This window comes from Aspergillus foveolatus (genome assembly GCF_047715535.1).
Source record: "Aspergillus foveolatus strain CBS 279.81 unplaced genomic scaffold BDW70scaffold_34, whole genome shotgun sequence".
In the NCBI taxonomy this organism is placed as follows: domain Eukaryota; kingdom Fungi; phylum Ascomycota; class Eurotiomycetes; order Eurotiales; family Aspergillaceae; genus Aspergillus; species Aspergillus foveolatus.
Window position 1 is genome coordinate 264,219 of NW_027396098.1, and position 23,069 is coordinate 287,287.

The 23,069-nt window shown below is 49.7% G+C and overlaps 7 protein-coding genes across 7 annotated transcripts; 4 read left to right on the top strand and 3 right to left on the bottom strand.

The window, feature by feature from the left end:
• Positions 1–547: 547 nt before the first annotated feature.
• On the bottom strand, positions 548–1,568 carry BDW70DRAFT_138956 (uncharacterized protein). Its single transcript, XM_073737321.1, has 2 exons — positions 1,340–1,568; positions 548–1,291 (listed from the first exon to the last, which is right to left on the bottom strand). Exons 1-2 carry the CDS (start codon positions 1,505–1,507, stop codon positions 995–997), a joined length of 465 nt encoding a protein of 154 aa, XP_073594768.1. The 5' UTR covers positions 1,508–1,568; the 3' UTR covers positions 548–994.
• Positions 1,569–1,730: 162 nt separating this feature from the next.
• Positions 1,731–5,507, top strand: BDW70DRAFT_169137 (ATP-dependent RNA helicase ECM16; the record flags this gene model as incomplete). Its single annotated transcript, XM_073742616.1, has 2 exons — positions 1,731–1,990; positions 2,040–5,507. Exons 1-2 carry the CDS (start codon positions 1,790–1,792, stop codon positions 5,505–5,507), a joined length of 3,669 nt encoding a protein of 1,222 aa, XP_073594769.1. The 5' UTR covers positions 1,731–1,789.
• A 69-nt stretch (positions 5,508–5,576) lies between these two features.
• On the bottom strand, positions 5,577–6,497 carry cwc21 (U2-type spliceosomal complex subunit CWC21). Its single transcript, XM_073737322.1, has one exon. The coding sequence runs from the start codon at positions 6,290–6,292 to the stop codon at positions 5,678–5,680; it is 615 nt and encodes a 204-aa protein (XP_073594770.1). The 5' UTR covers positions 6,293–6,497; the 3' UTR covers positions 5,577–5,677.
• A 680-nt stretch (positions 6,498–7,177) lies between these two features.
• On the bottom strand, positions 7,178–10,219 carry BDW70DRAFT_75104 (mRNA-binding protein PUF3). Its single transcript, XM_073744761.1, has 6 exons — positions 10,093–10,219; positions 9,903–10,041; positions 8,577–9,838; positions 8,248–8,526; positions 7,641–8,196; positions 7,178–7,588 (listed from the first exon to the last, which is right to left on the bottom strand). The coding sequence occupies exons 1-6, from the start codon at positions 10,120–10,122 to the stop codon at positions 7,248–7,250; spliced, it is 2,607 nt and encodes an 868-aa protein (XP_073594771.1). The 5' UTR covers positions 10,123–10,219; the 3' UTR covers positions 7,178–7,247.
• A 208-nt stretch (positions 10,220–10,427) lies between these two features.
• BDW70DRAFT_151307 (uncharacterized protein) lies at positions 10,428–12,694 on the top strand (the record flags this gene model as incomplete). Its single annotated transcript, XM_073739276.1, has 5 exons — positions 10,428–10,547; positions 11,139–11,224; position 12,214; positions 12,402–12,493; positions 12,577–12,694. The coding sequence occupies 5 exons, from the start codon at positions 10,428–10,430 to the stop codon at positions 12,692–12,694; spliced, it is 417 nt and encodes a 138-aa protein (XP_073594772.1).
• A 4,278-nt stretch (positions 12,695–16,972) lies between these two features.
• Positions 16,973–18,726, top strand: BDW70DRAFT_138962 (uncharacterized protein). The gene has a single exon (XM_073737323.1). It carries the CDS (start codon positions 17,439–17,441, stop codon positions 17,982–17,984), a length of 546 nt encoding a protein of 181 aa, XP_073594773.1. The 5' UTR covers positions 16,973–17,438; the 3' UTR covers positions 17,985–18,726.
• A 521-nt stretch (positions 18,727–19,247) lies between these two features.
• On the top strand, positions 19,248–22,736 carry BDW70DRAFT_169141 (mannose-ethanolamine phosphotransferase GPI13). Its single transcript, XM_073742617.1, has 2 exons — positions 19,248–19,536; positions 19,606–22,736. Exons 1-2 carry the CDS (start codon positions 19,304–19,306, stop codon positions 22,574–22,576), a joined length of 3,204 nt encoding a protein of 1,067 aa, XP_073594774.1. The 5' UTR covers positions 19,248–19,303; the 3' UTR covers positions 22,577–22,736.
• The last annotated feature ends 333 nt before the right edge of the window (positions 22,737–23,069 follow it).

Genomic DNA, 23,069 nt, shown 5'->3' on the forward strand with positions numbered 1-23,069 from the left:
GTGAGCTCCCCAAAAAAGTCAAAGCTTGCCATAGGACAGCGCTATAATCTTCTAGACCCGAAAAAAATTCCCAGTAAAATTGTCTTTAGGCCAGCAAGAAAGATCTACTGCTGATGTTGACTTAGCGTCGATATGCGTTTCTTCAAGCCGTTATACGATGTGGTGGGCGGGTGCATCTGTCACTTCGAGGACTGTAGCGAGCAAGCCCGCGTTCACGATACGATCGTCTCCGTGGCTTGAAAGTTCGTGAGAGGTGTTCTCAAAGATGGAGAGCGAAGCACGAGCAGCTATCTTTATCGTCTCCCATTTGATGCCAGGTTTCGCATTTATGAAAAGCTGTTCAAACATGGCGGCAGCGCTCTGGAGATCAGAAGACTCAAACGCACCAGGGTTGGAGACCTAGCTATTCTTAGGGGTTTCCACGCCATCTACCATGAGGCTTCAAAAGTCCTTTATCATTCCCTGAGTCACCGCAAGCTGTTTAATAGAACATTTGGCGCCTTTTTCGCGGCTCACCTCACAAGCATTTCACACCATTGTCATCTTTTGATGCCAGATAAATCAACTTAACTGAGCAACCGGGCCGTAGCCGTAAGATCGGATGGTCGGATGGCACACCCTGTTTTGGTCACTTCTAATGTTGCTTGGATCGAGTGACTTCGGAACAGCAATGCAGCGTCCCTGGTCCTTATATATTTCCTCGTAGACTAAAATCCAGAGGATAAGTCTACGTCTATAATCTGACCGCGGTCGTCAATGATAGCTGGAAGGTGGCTTGCTTCTGTGAGAAACTTTTGATCAAGGCTCTCTTCAGCGGCGCATTCATATTCCTCGGCAGGTTGAATATCAGGGGATTTGCTGTAGAGGAACGCAATCGCCTCTTGGTATTGATGCATGGTCTCAAACTTCTCAACCTGAAGGTCGAACGGGAGAAAAGAAAGATACAGGGTGAACGTTTCTGCATCTGGATCTGTAAGTCACTGTCTCTTGCTCCTTAGATGCACTGAAGGACAAGCTCTATGACAGCGAAAAACACGTCTCGGTCGGCTTCGGCTGTTTCTAGTCCCAGTCCGACAACCAGCAGGCGATTCTCGTTTGGTGTCTTGGTGACAATGGCACTCGCTATCTGACGGGCATATAGCTGACCAACGATTTCGTGTCCAGGAGCACGACCCCCAAGAATCGACGTAGCCGTCAAATTACTCAATGGAAGAAGGCCGTCGTTCGCAGGGTCTGGAATCCTATGCTGGCCTTCTGTCCCTGGGTTTTTGTTTTCCAGTGGAACATGGAGCTGTGACCGGTCAGCGTCGTCTTGGTATCTGGAACTCGAAATACTGACCCAATGACCAAGTCGGCCTTTTTGTGATATTGTAATCATGATTTTGTCACTGAACTTGATGGTCATGACATCTGTGTGGATTCCATTGATATTCCCAGATACTCGCTTAGTGGCTGCGGGGAAAGGAAGGTCAAAGTTGAGGTCGTTGGGCCCGAGTGTTTCCGCCATTGTAATTGACCTTCTGAGGATTGAAGATATTGAGACTGTTTCGTAGGAATGTAATGGCCAGCGATGACTGCGTGCTTTGTATACAAATAGCAGTTGAGGCACCTGGAAGGGCGGAGGATCGGAGATAGAGAAGGCGGTGACGCTATCAGCGCGGCGGTGCGGCAGTATTCCACCACCGCCTGAAATTTTCTAGATTCTTTCGATATTACGGACAGATTGACGACTTCTGCCCCAGTGGTACTCGGGTTCTTTTGATCTCCGAGCTGGAAACCGGTTGGCGAGATGCCGAAATTTGTTCCTCGACAAAGAAAGCAGAAGCATCGGCAGCAGGCCGCGAATGCTGCAGTCGACACCAATGCGGCGGAGATCCAGCCTCTTTCCAAGACTGAGAAGGAAGCCAGGAAGGAGAAATTGCGGGAAGAACTGAGGGCACAACATACGAAAATATCCGCAAAGAAGCAGAAGCGCTTAGACAAATACATTGTATGTTCTATCCGTTGAGAGCGCTGAATCCAGTTCTGACAGGTTCCAGGAAAATAAACTCAAGAAAGAAGAGAACACTGCGCTGCTCAAGAAACTTGCGCAGTCAAAAGTTGAAGTTACCGGTCTACAGAGCTCTAAGGAACTTGGGAAGCGCAAGAGAGAGGATGATGAGCCCCCGCGACTCGCGGCTGACGCCGCCGAAGAGCGCAATGCGCCAGAGTATTCTAGCGATGAATCAGACGATGATCTATCTGGATTGAAATCGGACGCTACTGGGAAAGGGCAGCAGGAGCAGAAAGCACCGACCTTGATGAACGGTATTGGGTTAAAACGTCCTCTTGAACTTGGTCCGGATGGCTTCCCAATTCTTAAAAAGCGAAAGCGTGCACCGAAGGCAGCATCGAAAGCTCCATTAAATGAGATACCATGGGAGGGTTTCGATTCCGACAACGAGGATAAGGAAGAAGAGACCGGAGCTGGTATCGACGCAAAAGCCGAAGAAGAGGGCACGGACTCCGACGATTCAGAAGAATCAGAGGCTGAAGTTGACGACAACGGCGATGGTGGCAGTGGCGAAGATGAAGATAAAAAAGATGAGGAGGATGAAGACGAAGACGAAGACGAAGACGAAGAGGACGAGGATGAGGATGAGGATGAGGAAGAGGATGATGATGACGAAGACGAAAGTAACACTGACGGACGAATTAAGCCCCGACAATCAGCCTTCAAGTCATGGGCCAGACAACAAATCAACGAAGTTGTAGGCTTTAAGCCCACATCCGGTCCAATAACGACTGAGCCACAAGTCATCCCCAAATCCGCGCTTCCAGTCAGAGCTGTGGAGGAAGAGCCACTACCCCTAGAACTCCAAGTCACAAAAGGTAACCCGTACCGAAAAGCCTTCAGTATTCAGGTCGACCGTCCCGAACATATCCAAGAAGCCCGTCTCAAACTCCCTGTCGTTGGCGAAGAGCAAAAGATCATGGAAGCAATCCATAACAACTCTGCCATCGTGATATGGGGAGCCACTGGAAGCGGTAAAACAACACAGCTTCCGCAATTCCTGTTTGAGTCTGGCTATGGGAATCCCGAGAGTGGGAATCCCGGTATGATCGGAGTCACTCAACCCCGTCGAGTTGCTGCAGTTAGTATGGCAAAGCGAGTGGGTGATGAACTAGGCCAGTTCTCCTCACAAGTCTCTTATCAGATTCGCTTTGAGAGCACTGCAAGCAGCAAGACAGCCATCAAGTTCATGACGGATGGGATTCTTATTCGCGAAATCGCTGAAGACTTTTCCCTAAGCAAGTACTCCATCATCGTTATTGATGAGGCTCACGAGCGCAGCGTCAACACAGACATCCTAATAGGAATGGTAAGCCGCATCGTCGACCTGCGCAAAGCCATGAGCGAAGAAGACCCATCAGTCAAACCTCTGAAACTGGTAATCATGTCTGCAACTTTACGCATCTCCGACTTCACACAGAACGCTAGTCTCTTCCGCCAAGGCCCGCCACCTCTTGTCCAGGCTGAGGGACGCCAGTATCCTGTCACCATCCACTTCTCTCGACGTACACATCGTGATTATGTCGAAGAGGCCTTTAGGAAGGTCTCAAGAGGGCACCGCAAACTTCCCCCAGGAGCGATTCTTGTGTTCCTGACCGGCCAACATGAGATTAGACAGCTCTCCAAGCGGTTGAAGCAGGCCTTCAAGCCAACGCAACGAGGGGAGGTGACTCAGGCCAAAGTTCAGATTTCCGCAAACGAAGCACCACTAGAGGCAGAGGACCTTGAAATCGGCGAAGCCGACATCACAAATACCGCCAGTACCAACGCCTATGGCTACGACGACGACGACGACAGCGACCTGGAGATAACAGGTCTCGATGACCCTGAGGAAGACGAAGAATTCAACGTTGGCGAAGAGGGCGAGGAAGCCATGGACTCGTCCACAAAGGTGCACGTATTGCCTCTCTACTCACAACTCCCCACCAAGGAACAACTCCGCGTGTTCGAACCGCCACCCGAAGGATCGCGCCTCATCGTGCTAGCAACTAACGTTGCTGAAACCTCTCTTACGATTCCAGGCATCCGGTATGTTTTCGACTGCGGCCGTGCAAAGGAGAAGCAGTATGATCTGGAGACAGGAGTACAGAAATTTCAGATCAACTGGATCAGCAAGGCCAGTGCAAACCAGCGTGCCGGTCGTGCCGGTCGAACTGGGCCTGGCCATTGCTACAGACTGTATTCGTCTGCTATATATGAGGGCGAGTTTGCAGAATACACAGATCCGGAAATCCTGCGGACGCCCATCGAGGGCGTTGTCCTGCAGATGAAGAGCATGGGTCTTCACAATGTTATTAACTTCCCTTTTCCTACACCACCCAGCCGTCAGGGTCTAGCAAAAGCCGAGAAACTCCTTAAAAACCTAGGCGCTCTCACGGCCGACGGCAAGATCACACCTGTCGGGAACAGCCTCTCCACATACCCTCTTTCACCCCGATTCGGCAAAATGGTCTACGTTGGCCACCAACACGGCTGTATGCCCTACGTCATTGCCCTTGTCGCCGCGCTAGCAGTGGGAGACCTCTTCGTACCGGAGAACCAAATCGATCCCCATCCAGGCAAGGAAGACAATGAAGATAACGGCGTTTATAAGAACTCAGACCGTCTTGAAGATACAGCACGTGAGAAACGGCACAAGGACTACGCACGCGCGCACCGCCTCTTCAGCAAATTTGACAACAATTCTGACGCCCTTAAGTACCTCTCCGCAATCTGCGCGTACGGGTATGCTTCCTCTTCGGACGCCGACAGCTTCTGCGACAAGATGTTCCTGCGCGCCAAGGCACTCAAGGAGGCTACGCAGCTTAGACGACAGCTTACCGATATTGTACGAACCAATAACCCGGGCCTCGTTGAAGCCTACCAAGCCCGATTACCAGAACCAAGCGACAAGCAAATTAAAGCACTCAAACAGATTGTCACAGCGGGCTTCATTGACAACGTCGCCATCCGTGCAGATTTGGCCCCCGTCCCACCGGAGATAGCCCGTACACCAAAGCGCGCAATTGATGTGCCCTACATTACACTCTTCCGGTCCCGTGATACCCCCGTAAGCACGTCAGACATCAACGAAAAGGCTGTCTTCGTGCACCCAACCTCTGTCCTGGCAAAGCTCTCACCCAAGGAAATGCCGCAGTACATCATCTACTCGCACTTACAGCAGTCCGTGCCCTCGGTTGTGGCGGGCGACGTGCCAAAAATCAGGATGCACCCTCTTGTCACGCCGAGCGGGTTGCAGCTCTCGGCGCTGGCGCACGGCACGCCGCTCATTGAGTACGGGAAGCCGATTGGGAAAATTGAATCGTTGGGTGGCGTACCGGAGAGACGGGCTTGCTTTGTAATTCCGTCATTGGTCGGAGAAGTAGGGAGCACGGGCTGGCCGTTGCCGGCCAAGAAGGTCATACAGAGAAAGGACGTGAAGGAAGGGTGGGTGATTGAAAAGTTTGTAAAATAGAAATGAATTGGCATATGATATACCCGGTATATGTGGCAGTGCGGTGCATGTATTATATGATAATGCAAAGATGACCAGACCCGTTTTTTGCTTATCAACCCAACCCAAGACCCAAAACCGTGACACCCAACGCCATGGTATGAGAACCAATGTCCTGGAAGAGAACGTAGCTAAACCCTTTCCCTTTCCCTTTCCCTCTCCCTTTCCTTCTCCCTCCTCCTCTCAACTTTCGCCCTCGCACTACTACCACCACCACTACCCTCCTGCTCATCCAGATCCCGGATGCCAAGCGCCCTCCTCAACCGCTCACTCTCCTTAATCTTTGCTTCCGCAAGCTCGTGCACTTGATAGGCCTTAAAGCCCCTCTTGCCCTTCACATCCCTATTCCTCCCATCATTTCTCCCATTGCCGTTCTTCCTATCCTCCATTTCCCTTGTCAATCTCTCCCTCAGCTCCTCACAGATCTTCTCGATCTCCTCCTCACTTCGCACCTCCTCCCCCTCTCTGCCCTTCCCCTCTTCCACTCGCTCATTTATATCCTCTAACCGTTCGCGCTCCTCCAGGACCTTGACCTCAATCTCGCGCTTCATTTCGTGCTCTAGGATGGCTCTGTCTGGTTGTCGCTGCTTGAAGGCGGACTCGGATCCGTCTTTTGAGTATGAAGAAGGGGATGGATATGGTGCACCTGCGCCGGTGTTGCGCGGGCGCAGGAAGGCGTGGTTTTTCTGGACATAGCCTGATGTGCCGCTGCCGCGCGGGGTGGAAAGACCGACATTTGAGGACATGGTGTCGATGCTCTTTCTGTGTACGCTGGATCTCTTTAGCTCCTTGCGCGATTAGAACGTTGGGTGGTGTTTGAATACGCCACTCGCTGAGGGGCCGCGCGAATGAGATAATAGTGATGAACAGTGATCTGAGAGTTGGTGGTTGCAGTGAAGACCTGTCGTAAGCTAGGAAGTAAAGTGCAGCAGGTTATGATGGAAGTTTCGCTGTATAAAGTGCTGTAGGTTTTAGGGATTGAGGCGAAGACCAAGTTGGGGAAGTTCACTCGCGCATGATGTCACGTGATTAAGGTTCAGCACAGCAGAACTACTAGAAATCTACCAAGAAGTTTCTCTTAGAATCCAAAGGATACTGCCGAGTGACTAGGAGATGGTTGGTAGTGTACTATAGTGTATTGATACCTAATGAGCCATCCATCAAGTACTACATAGACGACCTAAACTACATACACCACGAAAGATCCATCATGTCCGCTCAAGAAAGTAACTTTTCCACCAGCTGACCGTATGCAAGAGCAAGCCTCGCACTCGTGCAAATTCATATCTGCGATATCGCCCTATGTTCAACGTCCCATTTGTTGTAAGCACACCAGGTCAATCATGTCAAGCGCAATGTTTCCCATTCCTTGTTCGCCAAGCAAGACGCCGACCCTCAGAAAAGCAAAACCGTTGACAAGCATGGGGACGTATCCTCATTTCCGTAACAATAAATCAATGAACAAGAAGAGAATTAAAGCCTGTAGTTGGACGAAAAAGACAAATCTCAATCTGTACTCCGGCCATGCCCATGTATTCAGACTCTGCGCCACCAAGCCGTGAGAAATGAATGTCAACGATTATAAAGAGAAATGACCCTCGATGTAGACGCCCACATTATAAAGAGTATATCATTCTGAAGACAACGAAGTCAAGTACCGAGTGAAATAAAAATATGTCGAAAGAAGAGAAAACGCCTGGCTTATTGCATGGGGCCAGTGAGCTCAGCAGACACAGCAGTGCCTTCGCCGTTGCTCGGGTTGTCGGTCGGTGGTGGTGTGGGTGGCGTCGCCACAAAGCGCTCTTCAACTGCGCGCTTCACAGGCTGCGGGGAAGATTTGTGAGAGTTGGGTGGTGTAGTCGATGAAGCATGGTTGGAAGCAGGAATCGCAGGATTCGGAGTTGGACTCGAGTCTCCAATGAGCTTTTCGATTGCCGCAATTTGCTTGCCACAGTTAGATTTCTTTAGATGCACCAGCAACGGTTTGATGCGCTCCACAAGCGCAGCCCGCTCCACGCCACTGAGATGACCAAGAACCTTTTCTGCAGGACCATTAGTGAACACGTTCTTGGATAATTAGATAGAGCAACTTACGAAACACGTAATTTCCGTATTGATCAGCCATTAACTCAATGAGCTGGGTTTCATGGCCCTCCGTCTTTGCTGTCAGCCTCGCGATGATATCTCGGCGTTGGGCCTCGTTTCCAAACTCAATACTTTTTTCGACAACATTGCTGGCGAATTTGTGCTTCGAATACCAGAGTAGCTTTTGCTTGACCATCTCGATCATGAACGACCGATCCTCTTCCTCGCCAGATTGAATTATATGCTGAATCACATAATTGCCATACTGATCCTCAATAAGCCTTGGAGCACAGGCACGAATCTCAGCAAGTATGAACCTGCGATCAACATCTTCACAAAATTCAAGCATTCTCTGGATAACGCGGCACCCGTAAGAGTGGGTCGATTGCCTCTCCACCTGGCCCCTGAAGGAGTCGACCAAGCCTTTTGTATACTGAGTGGGAACGTATTCGAAGACCTTCTGTATCACATGGTTCCCATGCTGGCTCTCAACACACTCGAGGACTTGGGGCTGAATCTCTCTCACTAACCAGGCTTGCTGGTCGGTAAGTACGTGTTCCAGAGCCTATACGCTGTCAGACTAGAGCGACACACGGGCGTCGGGAAGTAGAAGTACCTTTTGGACCACGCGGCAGCCATACGGGGATAGGGATAGCTTAACAACCTTCGACCTCATGTCCTCCGTCATCATCTTTTTCTGGGTCTGGTTACCATGTTCGTACAGTTTCTGGGCGACGTAGTTACCGAAGATGTCCTGGGCCAGTTGCAGGAAGTTGGGCAAGATCTCGCGGAACACACGGTCCTTTTCATCGCTGTTGGCCGTCTCGATTTTTTGCTGCAGGAATCGAGAACCGTACTGATCACCGCTAAATTCTACAATGTGGCCATATATGTCCTAAACAGTCGTCAATAACAGACAAGTAAATGGGCAAACATCAAACTTACCTTAAGCTCAAATCTCTTATTTTTGCCGTGCAGTCTGAAATCTGCCAGGACAGGACCCCATGACTCTTGGGGAGAACCGTGCTCACGGGAGGGAAGACGGGTAGTGAGAGCTGTCGCATTGAGTTGCGCCACAGGGTAGATGCTGGCCAGAGCGGCCGGAGATTGATAGCCATAATCATACGCAGGAGTGAATTGTCGCTGACGTGCGAGCATATGGGACACTTGGTAGGGTGATTCCACCGGGATATCCTCACGCAATCTACCCTGCAACCCTGGAAGCTGATTCTCTTGGGCATTGTTGGCGAAACCATTCCGATAACGACCCCCAGAGTTCGAACCAGCAGGACGTCCGTTATAATAAGCTCCATTCAGAGGATAGTCACTGTATGCAACAATATCTCGCTCCCTGATGTGGGGCGATTGCGCTATCTGGTATGCCAGGGCGGGGTTCTGCGGAAGAAACTCGTTACCGTAGCCTTGGGCGGCTTGGTAACTATCCTCGTCGCGTGAAACCTGGTGTCTCAGTCGGGATAACGACGTATCCAACGATGCGTGAGACACATAAGGTGGACGGCTTGTGGCATTGGGTGTCTCACTCATTTGCATTCTTTCGAGGCTGGTGCTCAACTCCGTAGGATTGTTCCCATACCGGCTAGGAAATGGAGTATCCGAGCAAAGTGAGGGGAAACCGGCATGGTTGGGTCTCTGAGAAGCATTGGAAGTCGAATTGTGAGATGAATGAGCATAGCCATTGCGGATGTGTCCTCGTTGAATATTATCCGCCAGTGTCTGCATAGAGGACATACTCATTGTCCCCTTGTGCTCTGACCTTGCGCTCTCCAAGGGTGTTGCGAATCCTGATTGTGCCTGGTAAGCCGCCGTGCCAGCGGTACCTGTGAGGCCTACACTCCTTCTGTCGTTATTATTGTATAGAACACGGTTCCCCATAGCGTTCGTTTCTCCTGCAGGAGAAATCCGCTCAGAGCCAGAATCCAGATAAGTCATTTGTCCCGTTCCCGGTGATGGACCCAAAGTAGACGAAACTGATTGCGTAAAATAACTCGACGCGTCGTTGCCGTCCACGAGAGCAGCAGCGCCAAGGTCATTAGAGCGATTCTGGACAGGAGATGTGGCCATACCATTACCTTGCGCTCTCGACGGCCAGGGGACGTTCCGCCGAATGTCCCAACCATCAGACTCAGATGATGGTAGAAGGGAGCTAGAACCAGAGATTCCTTCTATCGTAGACCGCGCAACAGAGTCTGGAAATAGGTCCCGATTAGAAAAAAAAAACACCGCACGCAGGAAAGGAACTCAACTACATACCATCCATATTGTTCCTCCAAATGTCGCTCATTCCCCAGCTCGAATTGCCGCCCAAACCGCTGTTGATACGCCCATGAGCTCCTCGAGTCCGTTCGTTGAGGGCCGAAGACTGCATAGTGGAACCTCCGTTTGATTGAGCCTTGAAGCCTGTCAGTCACTCGAAAGTCGAGTCACTACAGTAATGACTTACCTTTCTTTGATGTCCTGTTATAACGGTCATTTCAACACACCTTCAAAGATATCACCACGCAAGTACTCTTTATTGCAGGGTCCGACGACGAGTAAACCGATATGTATTCTCGCTCTCTGTAAATTATCCGGGATGGCAGGGAGCTAGGCCGTACTGGAGGAGGCGAGAAAGTTATGGACAGTGCAAGAGGAATTCCCTAGACATACGGCAAGCAGCACGAGCGTTAGTCATACGAGCACGAGTCTGCTATAAGCGTGACGGAAAAGAACTCACCAAGTGATGGGTCCCCAAGCGAAGGGTAGATGTCTAGGGACAAAAAAGGTCCGAAAAGCAGAATGTGTTTTGATCCAGACCGAAGCCTGATAGCGTCCGATGGAGATGGAAGGGATGACGAAAGGGGGAAAAAGTGGCAGGCGAAAATAAAAAGTGGAAAATGCCAACGGAGAAGTATGAACGTGAGAGTAAACGCAGGGAAATGTTTATCTCTCCCTTTTCGTTTGCCAGCCTAAAGCTCAGCAGGTAGCCGTAGACCGATTTTCGTTGTCGAAGGAGAACCGCGACACTACCACGCTCCGTGCATGCTCAGCAAGCTCGAAATCCGCACGTACGTCTCAACAGCGACTAGCGAAGAGGAACGATGGGGGCTCTGTTTAATCGACAAGCGCTGGAAGCTTAATGGGTCGAAGCGGCAAGGGGGAGGGGGAAGGGTGAAGTGAAATTGCAGCTGGTATGAAAGGAGAATGTGCCTGTTGCGCAAATAGAGAAGCGATCGGACGTGATTAGTGGACCGTCGAAGAGTGGGAATGCGGACGAGAGGCAAAGCACGGCATTAACGTCGAGCAGCTGTGACACAAGCGAAAGCAAGCATGCGACTCAAAACGGCCGGCTGGCGTGGAAAGATCGATCTTTTTATCGCAGGTGTCCGCCGTCCGAGGTCTGATACCTGGAGATGAGAAGGAGGACGGGGATGGAGACGGCCGGGGAGCCAAGAATTGTGTAAGAATATGCCGAATAAGAGACTGACGCTCGACGAAGCGAGGCTCCAGGTAGGGCGTGCGAGGCAAGGTAGAAGTCGTGTGGTGGAGGTGGAAGGTAGCACAGAGACAGTGATAGAAAAAGCCGAAGCGAAGAGGTGTGAAGATGGAAGATGGACTAAAATGGAGAAAGCAAACCAGGTAAGAATTAATATGTAAAAGAAAAAGAAAATATGAAACCCTTTCGACCAGCTGGAGAAAAGGTGGATGGATGGGCGATGGATAGGATGAGGACGCGATAGATAAGCTGCTGCTGGCAGGTCGAGCTGGAAAAAAGATGCTGCGGACTGGAAATCTCGAGACTAAGCCTTAAGCTTGGGCAGGTACGGAGGACCACTCGGGGCTCTAGACAGATCCAGCCCGGAATCTGGGGATCGGGACTTTCACTAAACGTTCGCTGCCATTCTTGCGATTTGATCGAATAATAAATCATATTTACACCCATTTTACTTCGAGGTGCGTGCTTCGTTTGATTTTTGAGTCATCCTATTCCCCTCGATCGTCTGCTATCTCTGGCTCGATCTCACTCTGGCGACCCGGACTTTCGCTTGCGTCATCTTCGCCCGCCATGGTTCAGTCGCAGGGACTTGTCTCCTGAACCAGATCGGTCTTCGATAATATTATGACTACAATGCGGCGACAAGTCATTGTCGGGATCTACAATAACTTGACTGCTCGGGGCTCATGCCGCGGATGTTTTTTCCACCTCTTGTCCACGGATAGGACCCTTTCCTAGTATCTTTTACCAGTTCCGTGCTAGCCTCACGATCATACCGGAGCAACTAAGCCCAGCCAACTGGATCCACTAGCTTAGCTCGACTACTAAGACTTGTTGAGACTGCAATCGTGAACACTACGCTGCCAGCTCCTGTGCTTCCCGTACGTTATTTGACAGAAATAATCGGTGGCGGTTGCTGATGAGAAAAACATAGGTATCAGTACCGAATTTCCTTAACACCGCCCGTCCTCCTGTTTCAGGTTTCAGGCTTAAATTGGAGTCCTGGGTGAGCTCCGCATGCTGCTGGTCAACGAGATCACTCGTCAATTAGGAGAGGACTCCTTGTCAGATTCAATATTGTGCTATGAGTGTATGCTCGAGCACGCGATGTACCTCAACTACTGCTAGTCTATCACTAGTACTAGCCATCCCTTACGTCTTAGATAGGGAATTGCGCTGGTTCCTGATTCACCCTGACATCAAGGGATCATCTCCGCAGTAGTCACGTTAATACAACCTCTTCGACAGAATGCTTATTGCACGGGTTCTTTGGTTAGAACCTTGTCCCGGAGTCCAGCACACCACAAGATCCAATGCTTGGTCTCGATGCAATATCTGTCAGGGGCAATGTCAGTCATAGTCCCAACTCGTCGATGACACCTCACGCCGTGGAAGAAGGTGAATATCGGAATGAAAAGCACGGACTCATTGGACCACGTCTTCGCCGCGGAGATTATTCCCATCCAGCCATCCGTCTCCCTTGCATAAACTCGCTGAGGACGATCCATACTCTTTGAGTCTACGATTATGCTTCAGTAGTGTTCATATTTCAGAGTGCGGCCCTGGCTAATATGTTGCAAGTATTTGATTCGGGCACCTGGAAATTCGTCTCGGCGCACAATACCTCATACCAGACTTTCAAAGTGGGGATGACAGACAGATAGCTTCTGATCGTGATCGGCCATTGTTTCTGCCCTCATTGTCTATTCAGCCTGTTGAAAATAATCGTTGTGTCTTTGAGGTGACCAGCGATACCCCTCAAACAAAGTTGCGCAGCACTATCCCGAACTCTAAATGACCACAGAAAAGCCCTGCCTAGCAACGCATACTTGGCCGAACAAGAGAGTATATGCTGCTCTACTTAGCACTCGTCATCGGCTATCTGTCTCCAGTAGGTAAGCAAGCCTCGAGTTCGCCTGTAATTCAAGTCTAGCCTACATACGCACCATTTCAGAGCCCTACAAAACCAGAACAGATCAATGGATTGAATTAGACGGAATTTACAGTGTCCACAGAGCTAGCCCTGGTACGGAAATCTTCCCCTTTGAACTTAAACACGGGGATTGGCAGGGCAAAACAACCTATAACTGAATATGCGTTACGAGACCACCCCCAAAATACGCTGTAGATACTTCCAAAGTATGCCCTAGGGTAGCTGCTTCTTGGTACAGGTCTAGATCAGTCCTTGGACCCGACAGATCTTCGACATAAACTCCACAGCTAGAAGCTTAGCGACAGCAAAATATACAACTGGTCCATTGAATATGTAATGAGTCTGCCTAATAACTGTAATGACGTAGAAGAGACATCCTAGACATATGTAGATATCTTAAATTCGTATTCTTATATACTCTATATATATATATGACTACATGAAGCCTCCAATATAAGAATTAATAAGATGGTATACGATGCGGTTAGCGGAACACCGGGAATGCCTCCAATCAAAACTGCTCTTCTGCCGCCTGCCCGCAACTCCCGAGTCATCAATGACAATTTGCCTTGGATTTAGTATCAGGCCTCGTGTCCTTAGCGCCGCAGAAGGTTTCTTCGCATGTAGATTGGCTAATGTGCCGGTACAACCTACGAAGGCAATAGGATTTGGCGCCGCTGTAGTATTATTTGGCAACATGTAGAAAGAGAAATAAACAGCCCATTGGTTCATGAGAACAGGGGTTGGCTCTTGAGTTAGTACAGCGCCAATTAGATACTCCTACAAGAACGTATTCTTCGGGCATTAGCGGCAACAATGGAGATCTAGCAGCTGTCTGCCTCGAGATATAAGGGCTAAATCTATGACCCAGACTCTATAAAGCGTTCTATGGCACGCCCGCATGCAACTCGTCAGAAAGTCACGAAATGACCACAGTCAATGGATAGCTAGATAACATAGGAAATAAAATAAGGAGCTAGTGTAATGATATGCTTGACCATACTCTGCCAAGGGAGGTACAAAAAAAAGCTACAGTTAACAAATAGACCACTGTGTCCATTACGCCGGAAACTGTCAGCCAACGAATCTGATGTGGTACAACTTTGACATAACAGCCAAGGGAGAAAGTATGTTGAGAAATGATGTTCTGTGCCAGACAAAGCGTCAAGCAGACATCAGGACGATGCCAAACTATATCTTAAAGTCCTAGACTTCCTATCTACGGTTTAAGGATACTCTTACAGCCTTCGAAACTCCTTAAGAAGGACTCTTTGGTCTTATCTAATAATAAAATATTGAAGTACTTTACATTAACTGAGCAGCAAGCTTAGCAGCTGGTATCTTGTTTGAAAGCACTAGTAGATGTAAGGCAAGTATAAACTTCTTTTAGGGGTTCTTTTTTGCCTTTCACTTTCGTTTTGTTTACTTTAGTACCGAAAGATGATACTTATCCTAACAGTGCGTTGGTGGTTTCAGGCAGTTGTCCAGTTCTTAATGTGTTGTGATCGCGCTAAACGTAGCAGATTTTTGACCCCAGATGTATAGTTTTGGGTCCAAAGATTGCTGCGTGGCCGGTATTCGTGGGCAGGGCCTACAGATATAGTCTCAGCAAAGATCAAGGATTTGTAGGCAATCCCAGCAAAAGCAGGCCACCGGCCATCCCTGCTGCGATTTCAGGGTCATACATAGACGAGCTTGGTAATATAAATCAGCAGTCCGGGGTAGTTGGAGGTTGGCGGATTAGGGGAATCTGTTACATTCTATTACATCAAATCTCAGAGGGTTGAGACATGATTGGAAAGGTCGAAGAAATAGGTGAACCACTAGAACCTGTTAGAGCTGCTCAAGAGAGCTGAGCAGGTGACATTTGCTATGGCAAGTATCCGGTAGGGTCCTATAAACCCGTTATCTGAACTACGCATTCCCCATCTATCCCCTTCCTCCTCTTTCACTTCGTTTCTCATCGTAATTTCACATGCAATTATCTAAATTTGGACATATCTAAATTTCGACTGCTGAGGGAAGTTTGTCCCTGCCTAGACTATATATGGTTTCGACGGTGCTAGTGAGTCCGACTTCCAAGAGTCTACGCGCCGGTCTAGAGCTCTCTCAATGAACTAGTGACGGCGTGGTGATTTATTGTCAAAGTAGGCGTGTGGAAGCTGCAACTTTTCATCGGAGAAAATGGCCTAAACCATTATGTTGCGTGACGATAGTCTGTGCGGAAACCTGACGCAGTTACGGGGCCCAGGAGTGGTGATGATGTTGGACGAGTAAAGACCCATGAACAGCAGCGTGAGAGATCGCTTCCGCTTATTCCCAAGTCTCAGTGTTAGAATAATTTGTACTGACCGTGTCAATATGATGATGGAGGTCCCGGCTGTTTTTGACATGCTCCACAAGCCCAGTTTGTTTGAAGAAGGGGGAAAGTCTGAGAGCATAACTTGAGATGTGGCCAGCCAAGCCTTTTACTTTTTCGATATCCGTATGTCAACATGCTCAGTGTCATTACGGTAGAGGCTCGGCCACGGCCACAAAGTCATTGAGGCTAGCACGGTAGCCATGGAGCAAGAAGCCAGGAAAATCGAGAACGAGCCGATTGTGCAGACTTAGAGACTTCGCATGATAGATTTCGCAGCAGTTCGCAATAGAAATGGGCCATAGGCCGAAAATACGAAGGCGCTTGTGGTCAGTATCAACAGCATCGATAGAGACCTCCAAAGTTACCTCATGCTTATTGCAAATGAATCTAGATCGAGTACAGTAGATGGATGGTTAGTAGTTCTGCGGTGATGGCTGCTTCTCATATGTACGAAATATAGCCTAATGTCATACTAATTGCCATGGTGAGAAGTGCCTGCACTCCTTCACCAACTGCTTTTCTCATCAGAACTACCATTGTGCCGGTTCCTAGCGACTTCACGTGCATCTCGGGTACAGATGACTGTACTCCATCTGGTTGCTTTCACCGAACATCAGCACGTATTTCCGTCGGTCTGCCGCTATCGAATAAGCTGACAGCATTCAGAACAAAGGGGTGATGTTCAGAAGGCACTGTTCAGGAGGCAGACCATAGGTTCGAATAGATCTTCCATTGTCTTTCGTGTCTTGCAATACACTGGTGAATACTCGGACCATAAATACTACGGTACAACTCGCGTCGAGGGCGTCGAGGATGCTGGATTGCTGTGTACACCTAACAGCAACGCTACCCGCAGAGAGAGACGGATGAGTTTCATAAGACTCTCGTCCGAGACATCTGTCGCTTACTTGGGATATTGTGAACGTCGGGTGTACGGCAGAGCTCAGATTGCTGGTGCAGGTATACGATGGAATCGTGTAGTTGGACCCAAGTCGTACTCAGGGAGTCAGAAGACTCGGACGATTTACCGGGTCATTGGCAGGTTTATATGGAACAACTGTCAATATACATTTGAAACTGATGGACGTCTTCTAGAAGAATGAGGAGGCCTGCGGGCCTGCGGTTCGTGTCATTATCACCTGACATTATCCACAGACGCGCAACTTGGCCCAGCAAGCTAGCGTTCGTGACGGGGTTCGTGGTCAGGAGGCACGCGAATGAGGATGGCTGATGAAATTAGGATGGAGGAGGGTCAGGCACGCTGGCGGTGTGATAGGCGGGTCAGGAAATTGCAGCCCGCTAGCACAGGGGAATCGACAAACAAACAAAACGCAAGTGGAGTGTTTCTTTCTTTAGTTCCTGCTAAAAGTCGTTAGATCGACGCCATAGAGAACGAAACTCCAGCGAGCCAAACAGCCGGCTGCGTTCTGGCCCTGGTCTGCAGCCTATTTTCGCCTAAGCGCCCTTGCGCTGTCCAGCCGTGGTGGCCGTGGCTGTTGGCCGTTGCTGGCGGTTCTCCCTTTCTCCTCTTGTCCACGGTCCCAGGCCTAAATCCCCAACCCTCCTTCACTCTCTTTCCTCTCTTTCTTTGCCATCCTCGTCCTTTCGTTCTCTTTCACCCTCGACGTTCCTTCTCGAAGCAGGGAGTCAGTTTCACTCTTTCAACTGCTCACCTTGCTGTCCATTCTTTCTCCAAGCCTGACCCAGGCCCCGTTTCTCGCTATTGAGAAAGCAACCGACGACGGACGAATCCCACGATCCACTACCGACCGATATATTCCCTCTTTCTAATTAAATCAATAATCACGGAGTGCCTGAAGTAGTTATCAGACTGATCACAACTTGCTGAAACATCGACCCTGTTTCATTCCAAGCGTGCATTCCGAACGTGTACAGCAACATCGTCGATCATTGAACCTCGAACCTACCTATTCACACGCAAACCTGCAGTATCACCGTACAGACACAATTCCAACACTGCTTTGAGCACGAAGCTTGGAACTTGGAACCCTTCGCAAAATGAACCAAATAATGCACCGATTCGTTGCGAGGGATGACGCCAAGGATGAAGGCTTATCTGAGTCCATGGTCGATCTGCTGATCTCGCTCCTGGTTCTTGTCCTGCTGGGTATTGTTCTGATTTGCACCCTCCTCGTTCTTCGACGCAGGCGGTTGAATCGGCAGCAGTCCGAATTACCCGTACATAATGGCCAATGCTCGACCCATCATCGCAGCGTCACTATCTCTGCGCCGCCATACGCAAAAACCGAGTCTGTGTTTGTTATCGATGAGAAGCGCAACCTGATGGAGAACTCGTCCAGCCCACCACCCAGCCCCGTACCCGAGATCCGCATCACATTCCCCGAGGAAGAGGATGAGTCTGGAAAGCGCAAGTCCGGCAGAGTCGTGGTAGTAAGGATAAGTGAGGCCGGTAGCGTTGGCCTTGAGCCGTACAATGACCAACTTCCACCATATCAGTCAAGCGATGCAGACCGCTTCCAGTCCCTGGACATCGAACGCATGGGTGGATTGAAAGAGAAGGATGACGCGAAGCGCTGGGGATAAGTCTAACAACCAGCAAACCCCACCCGTCATAGCCCAACAGTTGCGTCACTTGACTATGTTCATCTTCCTGCTTCAAGCTTCTATGATCAGCGCTAAGCACGACTCTGCCCCGACAAAATTCTACCTCGTTCTTGCTGTATATCCCGCCCTCCTGTTCCACCGTGCATATGCGACTCGCAATACGCAGCATCCAGCTCGATTATATCATATGAAACCAGCTTTGCCTGAACGCCCTCATCCCCCTTTCTGTTTGCCTGGTTGCGGGTGCCGGCTCCAGTGACTCGTGAGGCGGACAGACATTCGAATTGCCTTATCGAATATTGTGGGATCTGGCTTTTACTACTTTGATTTTACCTTCGGCGTTCAATTCTCGTGCTTTGTCACTCGTCCTCTCCGCCCTGCCACGTCCCTAGGGTTTGGAGACAGGTTACGTTCTGCTTTCCGTTGAGGCTTGCTTACCATTCTTCTACGCTGCTTACCGCGGTGTTCTTTCTACTATTTTTTGTCACTACTTTACCCTTACCTTCTCGGTCTCCTTACCGGTGACTTGCAGCTGGATAATGTATGTACTTAGTCAAAGCTTTACATTGGACGGCCGCCCTGCAGGCGTGAGCGTCGATGAATGTACCTACTGGCCTTTTGAGGGCTATATGATATCGCATTGTCGCCATCTCATTATCTAGCACCTGACATTTAAGGCCCAGCCTAACTATAGGGAGGTCTAAACAGTTGTCCGTTTACGGAAATGACCCACTGGCGCAGGGTTTTCTGATGATCCGTGCCGCCCCCACCAGTAGCAACGCGCCAATTCGTAGAATGAGATGCCGAAAGCGCCGACTCCCCCACGTCACGGGCAGGATTAATTGGCGCCTTTTTAGCTGCCAGGTGGGAAGTGCTTGTAGCCTTGTCCACATCTGAATGTTTGCAATTGCGCAGTGCCAGCCCCTATTCCTTCCGTGTCCAGTAGCACCCGGTGTATCAGATGGAGCTGCAGCTAGGCTCATGAGCTTTTCAATCTCCTGAACGCACGCACGAAGAAGAGCCCGAGCATCTGCAGCTCCTGAACATACAGCCCCAACCTTTTGGAAGGGAGAAATCCCAGGAGGGATCAAATTCGACATTGCGTCCGCTTGGGCGACTCGAGTCATTTGTACCTTCCAGAAGCCTTAACCTTGGTATAGCCTTACAAGCCGCATATTCCTGGCGGAGAATTGAGTGCGACCTGTCGAGTCCGATACCTCCGCGCCTTCAAATCTCCGAGTTGGGGAGACCACGCGATATAAGCTTCGAAAGGTCATCTTTCAACGGCAGCTGCAACGATGAGCTCTCGCAATGATAGCTCTACCGCCGATGCGCTCAATAAATCCGGGCCTTTTTTGAATTCGTCACCCGGGCCTTCCGACCCTCCCAGAACACAGAGCGCAAAGATGGTGTCTCACATGCAGTCTCGTACCGCGAATAAGAGCAGATTAAAGGATGACCATGTGGAAAAGCTGGAACGAGAGTTCAAATATAAGCACCTGAGTCTGCTTGGTGTGTTTGTCTGGATATTGTGAGCATCCCAGGTGGTTGTGTTTGATTTTCAGAGAGGGCCGAATCTAATTACTGGTTATTTGACTAGGCTCCTACATGTTGTCGGTATCTTCTTTTTCACCAAAGGCTTTCTCCTCACTAGAATGGTGTTGGAAAATAAGTCGTCATGTGATGATCTTCCCTTCGACGACTCGCCCTCCGTACCGAATCAGGCAAACCGTGAAGGATGCTGGCACCCAAAATCATTCGACAAGGCCATTGTTATTATTATCGATGCTTTGCGCTACGATTTTACAGTTCCGTTTGCGCCAAATGCCGAATCTGAGAGCGCCCAGCTCTTTCATGATAACATCCCAGTGCTGTATGAAACAGCCGTCAAATCGCCGCAAAATGCTTTCCTCCTTCCCTTCATTGCGGACCCACCGACTACTACTTTGCAGCGGTTGAAGGGCTTGACTACAGGGACATTGCCTACGTTTGTCGATGCGGGATCCAATTTTGCCGGCACAGCAATTGACGAAGACAACCTCGTTGCTCAGCTTCACGCGGCAGGGAAGAGCATTGTGCAACTTGGCGACGATACTTGGCAAGCCCTTTTCCCAGGTTATTTTAATGCCGACCTTACCCGGCCTTTTGATTCATTCAATGTATGGGACTTGCATACTGTTGACAATGGAGTCAATGAAAACCTATTCCCTCTCTTGGAACCTCAGAACTATACAAAGTGGGATGTGATCTTTGGTCACTACCTCGGGGTCGACCACGCTGGCCACCGATATGGCCCGAGTCATCATGCTATGGCAGCGAAACTGAAACAGATGGACCAGGTTATCCGGGATCTCATTGATAAGATCGACGATACTACGCTATTGGTCGTGATGGGTGATCATGGAATGGACTCAAAAGGTGACCATGGCGGCGAATCTGATGACGAAGTCGATGCTGCATTATGGATGTATTCTAAGAAGGGGGTTTTTGGACGTACCAGCCAGGAAACAATTATGCCACCAAAGTACGCTCGCGAAAGATTTGTTCCCCAGATCGACCTTGTTCCAACCCTCTCGTTGCTTCTGGGGCTTCCCATTCCTTTCAACAACCTGGGCTCCCCAATCGAGGAAGCGTTCATTGGTACTAGTGGAAGTGACTGGGAAAACCTGGTAACTGTAAATCGCCTGTCTTCCGCGCAAATCAAGCGATATCAGCAAGCATATGCCAAAAACCGGGGGTCAGAGGACAGTGGGGAATCTGGATCATTGGGATATTGGGAAACGGCGGAAAGGCAGTGGCAAGCTCATCATGGTAGACCCAACCCGAAGGGATTCGTCTCAATCAATGAGGCATACAAGCAGTATCAACGGCATACCCTCCAAGCCTGCCGCGGACTATGGGCAAATTTTGATGTGCCAAGCATGATGCAAGGAATTGGAGTACTCCTTGCAGGCATTGTTTTGCTTGTTTTCTATGCTCGCGGAGTGCAGTCTGACCGAACGGAACTCACAGGCCCCTTCCTTTCCCGCGTGGGACTAGGATCCGTCCTGGGCGCTATCGTTGGCACCCTATTAGCCATTCTTGGGTTGACTGAGATGAAAGTGCCGGAGTTATCGGCTCTACTGGCAGCCATCGGAAGCATCTGTGGCGCTTCGGTCGCAATTATCGGTAGCTCACAGCGCTTATCGCTGCCTTTACCGAACTCACTTTGGGGTTGGCTTGCCTTTCTTTTCACCGTCAGTCAGTCTATTGGCTTTGCGTCCAATTCTTATACGATTTGGGAAGATGAGATCTTATTATTCTTTCTTTCCACGTTCGGAGTTATTGCCGGCGTCTCTTCCATGCGTCAACAATCAACTATGGACAGGGTTCTCGGGGTCTACCATTCAATCGTGTTCGTCATATTAGGAAGGATAGCATCTCTATCTCGCCTTTGCCGGGAGGAGCAAATGCCATTCTGCCGCTCGACTTACTATGCTTCTAGCGCATCCTCAACCTCCGCTCCGTGGCAGCTGACTATTCCATTCCTCGTGACGCTCGTATTGCCAACAGTCATCAAAGGTTTCTATGCCGGATCGAAGTCCTATGAAGGAGCGGCCAGTCTGTGGATTGGTATTGGTTTCCGCCTAGGACTGTTTGTCACCTCAATCTTCTGGGTACTGGAGGAAATCGACTGCAAAGAATGGCTACCTCTCAGCGATGAAAGTCTGAAGACAGTCCGCGTATTTTTAGCCCAGCTTGTCCTCGGCCTTGCTTTTGCTGCTGGCACAACGGCTTTCACATACTCAAAACCGTGCGTGAGCATCAGCGTGGCACAAACAAATGCAGAGCCCGAACCGAAGCGTCCCTCGCTCGGCGAACAACAACTCCCAAGAACAACAGTCACAATCCTTGGCTTCGGCAACGTTCATGGCACCCGCTTTTTCTTCCTCGCAATCAATTTTTGTCTAGCCATCACTCTCATGCAGAAGCCCATGGGCCAAGGCGCCATGGGCCTCCTCCTCTGGCAAATCCTCTCTCTTCTTGAAATCCTTGACACAAACGCCCTCGTCACCAACAACTCCTCCATCGGCCCTGTCGTCCTCGGCCTCCTCGGCTCCTTTTACTATTTCAAAACAGGCCACCAGGCAACCATTAGCAGCATTCAGTGGGAAACGGCATTCATCCCCCTCACAACCGTCAAGTATCCCTGGTCCCCAATCCTCGTCATCCTCAACACCTTTGGCGCGCAGATTCTTACCGCTATTACTGTCCCCTTGACCGTTTTATGGAAACGGCCCCTTCAACTCAACAATAAGATCGCCTCAACCTCCGAAAAACCAGCCCTCAAACTCCTCTCCGACGTTGCTCAGGCTGCAGCAACATATATACTTTACTTTGCGACGATCAACCTCGCCACAACAATGTGGGCGGGTCATCTCCGCCGCCACCTTATGCTCTACCGTGTCTTCAGCCCGCGGTTTATGTTTGGTGCACTTGTCCTGGGTGTTGTAGATGTCGCCCTTATTCTCTTCTCCATTGCTGGGGTGCGGTGGAGTACACTCAGCGTTGGAGAGATTTTTGGTTGGTGATCTAGCTAGTCGCGGATTGAAAACTACAACAACCCCTTAGAGGGAAAGTAGAGGTGAAATGCAGATGATTCTGATCACATCGAAGATATCAACTGCGTTTCTTCTACCCTGTCCCAGTGGTTCCTATATACGGCCGTGTACTACTTAGTGGTTTATTTGCAATATATCTGTCTTTTGTAGAAGGGGACACCCACTTGTGATGCTCTGTACTTTTAGAAAGATAATTGCATGTGCTTGGATCTATTTCTTTGTCTGCTATGTATATCAAGATAGACTGACGCCAAGAACAACATTGAGATAAGTTTGGCTGTCGCAGGCGCGGGCTTCTAGCCTTCATGTACATATTCCAGCTTTACAAAGTAAGAGGTTGAATTGCCAACCCATCTATTTCTTTCCTGTCCCAATAAGAGAACATTTTATTGACTTCATACAATTCCCATTCATATGCGATATGATATCACGTCAGAACAAGAAGATAGAAAATGTAGGTACG

What these genes read in the sequence shown, in the direction of transcription:
- BDW70DRAFT_138956 (XM_073737321.1), bottom strand. Translation starts at nt 1,507, where the DNA reads ATGGCGGAAACACTCGGGCCCAACGACCTCAACTTTGACCTTCCTTTC. An exon ending in AAGGCCGACTTGGTCATTGG is followed by an intron (nt 1,292 to 1,339) that starts GTCAGTATTTCG and finishes GACCGGTCACAG; the next exon opens with CTCCATGTTCCACTGGAAAA.
- cwc21 (XM_073737322.1), bottom strand. Translation starts at nt 6,292, where the DNA reads ATGTCCTCAAATGTCGGTCTTTCCACCCCGCGCGGCAGCGGCACATCA.
- BDW70DRAFT_75104 (XM_073744761.1), bottom strand. Translation starts at nt 10,122, where the DNA reads ATGACCGTTATAACAGGACATCAAAGAAAG. An exon ending in TTGGAGGAACAATATGGATG is followed by an intron (nt 9,839 to 9,902) that starts GTATGTAGTTGA and finishes ACCTATTTCCAG; the next exon opens with ACTCTGTTGCGCGGTCTACG. An exon ending in ATACGGAAATTACGTGTTTC is followed by an intron (nt 7,589 to 7,640) that starts GTAAGTTGCTCT and finishes ATGGTCCTGCAG; the next exon opens with AAAAGGTTCTTGGTCATCTC.
- BDW70DRAFT_138962 (XM_073737323.1), top strand. Translation starts at nt 17,439, where the DNA reads ATGAACCAAATAATGCACCGATTCGTTGCGAGGGATGACGCCAAGGAT.
- BDW70DRAFT_169141 (XM_073742617.1), top strand. Translation starts at nt 19,304, where the DNA reads ATGAGCTCTCGCAATGATAGCTCTACCGCCGATGCGCTCAATAAATCC. An exon ending in GGTGTGTTTGTCTGGATATT is followed by an intron (nt 19,537 to 19,605) that starts GTGAGCATCCCA and finishes TTATTTGACTAG; the next exon opens with GCTCCTACATGTTGTCGGTA.